This window comes from Trichechus manatus, unplaced genomic scaffold, assembly GCF_000243295.1.
Source record: "Trichechus manatus latirostris isolate Lorelei unplaced genomic scaffold, TriManLat1.0 scaffold00093, whole genome shotgun sequence".
In the NCBI taxonomy this organism is placed as follows: Eukaryota; Metazoa; Chordata; class Mammalia; order Sirenia; family Trichechidae; genus Trichechus; species Trichechus manatus.
In genome coordinates this window covers 5,952,675-5,957,533 of record NW_004444029.1, presented here as the reverse complement: position 1 = coordinate 5,957,533, position 4,859 = coordinate 5,952,675, and the positions used below count along the sequence as shown (strand labels likewise).

At 46.4% G+C, this 4,859-nt stretch overlaps 1 gene segment (V, D, J or C); it reads left to right on the top strand.

The window, feature by feature from the left end:
• The first annotated feature begins 279 nt into the window (after positions 1-279).
• On the top strand, positions 280-1,079 carry LOC111818985 (T-cell receptor beta chain V region 3H.25-like). The segment is given in 2 exon segments: positions 280-437; positions 550-1,079. Coding segments are annotated over 2 exon segments (357 nt in total).
• Positions 1,080-4,859: the final 3,780 nt, after the last annotated feature.

Here is a 4,859-nt window from a genome sequence, read left to right as displayed (position 1 = left end):
AAATCCACATGAATTATTGGTTTGTTGCCTGGGGTAGGTAGGAATTTGTGAAGGAGTAGATAGGGTGGGAAATGGGAGACAACAAATTCATTAAAGTACTGTCCAAGACCTTTTCCTTTTTGTAATGGAAGAAAAGCAGAGACAGAGAAGCAAAGAAAGGCAAACTCAGCATGGTTTACCTACAAATTGACGTTGTTACAATGTCCCCTCCTTTAAGCGAGGGTAAATCTGCCTCCTGTGTTCTGTGAAGTACTTCTGTCTCATGTACAGAGCCGCACATCAAGGACGACTGGATTCTATGAAGTGGCCACGTCACACAGAAGCTGCGGATAGGAGATAGGAAGCCTTAGAGAATGTCACCTGCCTCCATTCTTCCCCTAACTCTGCCATGCACCCAATAGTCATTGGCTTTATAGTCCTTTGCTTCCTGAGTGCAGGTAACTCTCTGTCCTGAATGTGCCAGTCCCCAGCCCTAGGCCTTTCCCAATGCCCATGTCACCAGACTCCCTCTTGGACTCACTCTCTAATCTCTGTCTCCTTCCCTTGCAGGCTCCTTTGATGCTGAAGTCACCCAGACGCCAAGACATCTGCTCAAAGGGAAAGGACAAAAAGTGAAAATGGACTGTGTTCCGATAAAAGGACACAGTTATGTTTATTGGTATCAGCAGATCCCAGCCAAAGAGTTCAAGTTCTTGATTTCATTTCAGAACGAAAAGATCTTTGATGGAAATGAGATGCCCAAGGAGAGATTTTCAGCTGAGTGCCCCCAAGACTCAGCCTGCAGCCTGGAGATCCAGCCGGCAGCGCTACAGGACTCGGCCATGTATTTCTGTGCCAGCAGGGTGTCCACAGTGTGAAACATCAGCTATTCTTGATGCACAAACTCAGGGTGGCCCAGCACAGGAAGCAGGTGGCTCGCTGGTTGGAAGGAAGGAAGAGAAGCCAACTAGAGCTTCCCTTGGCCAGGAGGGAGTTTATTGCAAGGCTAAAGATGTGCCCCTCCAGAAAAACAAACAAACAAACCAACCAGTTGCTGTCCAGTCAATTCAGACTCACAGAGACCCCATGTGTGCAGAGTAGAACTGTGCTCCATAGGGTTTTCAAGGCTGTGGCCTTTCAGAAGCAGAGTGCCAGGCCTTTCTTTCCAGGTACCTGTGGATGGATTCCAATCACCAACCTTTTTGTTAGTAGCTGAGCGCTTAACCATTTATGTTGCCTAGGGACTCCAAAGAACCCCAAAACAAGAACACAGACATTTCTCAGAAACAATCTGAAATGAAGTCTTGCAGCTATGACATGGCCAACTTTATAACTCGTTTCTTTTTTCTGCCTTGTTTATCTCACGATTCTTCCTTATTATATATTGTTTTCTTCATTTCTTAGCTCTCATAGAAAGTAGATGGTTATATATTCTGATTGTAGTTTTCCAACCACATTGAGAAGGATGAGCTTGACTGTCTCTCTACCTAGACTACAAAATCCAGAAGACAGGAGAGATTGTCCCTGCTTTTCTCAAGAAGGTTATCTTGGAAAATCCACCTCTAGTCACAGGGGTCAGGTCATTTTGAACATGGCACCTGGGGCCTGTCCCTTTGAGTTTATGGATCAAAAGGCCAGGATTTCAGGGAGAGGAATACACAAATTAGGGGCTAGGGCACCCAAGAGATGTCCATTACAAATGAGAAGGGGAATTGTTAATGTATTTGCTGGCTACAGCGATCCTGGGAGAAGAGAAGGAAATAGAAGATCAAATCTTAGTTTTCAGAACAATGTGCAAGCCAGTGAAGATCCCAGTGTATCTCTTTATATGGGGTTAAACTCTGGCAGCACAATAAGCATGCTAATGTTAAGTGTGACAGCTTCAGATGCTGCAAAGTCACTTGTTGGTTTCTGTGGAGCTGAGAGACGAGAGCAGATTAGTGTGTTCTCAGTGGGAAAATACCTGTTGTGGAGACAAGCAAAAAGTGCTCAGGTATGTGACTGAAATATAGGAGGGACAACACACTCAACATCGATACAGTTGTAGGGAGGCATTGGGTTATTAACTCTACCTGGGTAGGTCATTATATTTACATAGAGCAGATGGAGAATTCAGTATATCTCTGTTAAAATTCTATAATCCATTCTGTCCACAAAACTGGCCTTTCTACACCACCCCACCACTCAACTTTGGAGAACTTTATAGATTCTCTCTGGACTCACCTTCCTTTTTTCAATATCAGCTGAACCCACTGGACTTACTCTCAGAAATCCAAACTTACTTCTTCTGTTTTCGGGCAAAATTTCTTTCTGACGCCTTAAAACATCAGCTCTCACTTTGCTGGTGTAATTGTATGACCTCTTATTCAAGCACTGGACAAATCAGTTGTTAGCGGAAACACAACAAGAATGTTCCTTAGAAGCAAGGATGACAAAACTTCGACTGGCTCATAGTGGACCTGTCATCAGGGAGAACCAATCAATGGAAAAGGACAGCATGTTTGGTAAAGTAGAGGGTCAGCACAAAAGCTGGAGACCCTTAATGAGATGAGCTGACAAAATAGCCGAAACGATGGACTCCAACATAACAACGATCGTGAAGATGGCGCAGGACCAGGCAATGTTTCATTCTCTTATACCTAAGGTTGCCGTGAACCAGAGCTGACTCGACAGCAACTAACAAGAACATTTTAAGTTACTTTTCCAGCTCTCTATAAGGAGTGTCCTTAGTACCCCATTCTTGGTCCCCTCCTAGTCCACTGTTACTCCTGGTGGCTGATACCTTAGCTCTTGTCACATAGGAATCACTTCTCTGGATGCCATTGTCAGCCTTCTCTTGGACTACTTCCGTTCTGAAGAAACTGCTCTCCTAACGGTCAAAACTGCCTATGACCAGACCAAAAGTCATGTTTGCTGCTTTGCTTGCTTGATCTCTTTGAAGAATGCAGCAATACTGACCATACAGTAAGTCTGGAGCTGTCTCTCGGCTCAGGTTCATTCATACCCTTTCAAGTTAAGTTTCTTCTCCTCTTTTTTTTTTTTTTTTTTTGTTTTAATGCAGTATGCAGATCCTAAATTTATCCATTAAATATCCCCCTTCCCAGGAAAATTCCTCTTGTTCTATTTACGTTTTAACCTTCTAGTTTATTGACTTATGAAATCATCTTTTTGTTGTTAGTTTAGCCATTTAAAAATCTCTACTCAAAAACTTTTAAAATGTCATGGGCAGACAAATTACTCAGCATCACTGAAAGTACAAGTAAAAAGGCCTGTTACGGGGTGTGGTCAGAACTTCAAAGTCAGGATATCTGGAGGTGGGCTCTAGGATTGCAGGTTTATTTTACCAAGCCCCCAACGATTTCTCGTCAGGGGTAAAGTTTGAGGACTACGGCCATGAGGATTTTAAAAACCTTGCCAGCATGTCAATTCCGACTCATAGTGACCTTAGAGTACAGAGCAGAACTGCCCTATAGGGTTTCCGAGGCTGGAATTTTTATGTAAACAGACGGCAACGCCTTTCTCCCACAGAGTGGCTGGGGGATTGAACCGCCGACCTTTCAGCCAGCAGCCGAGCACTTAACCATTATGCAACCGAGACTCGTATCAGGACTTAAGGGACTGATAAAACAGCAACTGCACTGTAGTTTCTCCCATTTTGTTTTTGCTCTTTCTTTTCCCTCTCACTCAGCTTTTCTTTTTTCCACTTTCTCTTTGGTTTTCTCTAAGGTTCAACTTTCCTAAGTCCCCTGAAGTGGAGTTGGAGACTTGTTTGCATTATCCCTGTAAGAAAGTAAAGATAAGGTCAACTACTTGGAAAGGTGCCTCCCTTGTGAAGAGAGGCCAGCAGCTGGGGCCGTGTTCAGGAAAGGGAGGTAAGTGTCAGATGCACGTTGCAGGCCAGAGGAGCAGCATCTCCCTTCCTCTCTGCTCTGAGCACTCAGATCCAGTGCTGGGAGACCTCATCCTGCCCACCCCCATGGACACCGGGCTCCTCTGCTGAGTGGCCGTCTGCCTCCTGCGGGTAGGTGAGCTCAGGGACATGGGACAGTTTGAAGGGATAATGTTTCCCCAGGCTGCCCTGATGCTCCGTGACCTCTGTTCTCTTCTTCAGGCCACACAGAACCTGGAGTCCTCCAGACCCCCCGCCATAGGCTCACAGAGGTTGGCAGGGGGTGACCCTGAGGTGTGACCTCCCTCCTGGTCACATATTTCTGTACTGGTACCAGCAGAGTCAGGGGCAGGGAGTGGAGTTTCTGATTTCTTTCAGTACAAAATGCTGAGGAGGTGTCTGGGATGCCTAGGGAGATGATCTTGGCCAAGGGGTCTGGAAGGTCCTTCTCCATGTTGAGCATCTGGACTGCAGGGTGCAGGGACTCAGCGGTGTACCTGTGTACTAAGGGACATTGACGAAAGGTCGGGGAAAACCAAGAGAATGAAATTGACATAAATGAACACCTAAAACCGGCCAGATAGAAAGTGACCAAGTGGACACAAGACCCCGGTGTGAGGTCACTGGTGGACCCAAAGGGAGACAAGACCCAGGTGTGAGGTCCCTGGTGGACCCAAGGGCAGCCACCAAGCTTTGTGCAGCTGCTGACTTGAGTGGTGCCTTGATTTCCACGGCTGTCACAGATCCCTGTGATGGACACCAGGGGACACTCTTGCCTGAGAAAGATGATGGGATCAAGCTGCATCCTGCATCCTGTAGGACCAGAGTATTTGCAAGCTCCTACAGGTGATCAAAGCATCCTGTAACTAGGAGGTAAAACAGACGGGTCAGTCGGGGGAGGCCCTGCCCCAGAAGTGCAGAGATGCTGCAACAAGGAAGAGGAGGATGCAGAGGTCCTGAAACCCCGGGGGAGGCGCTGTGACTGCTGTCT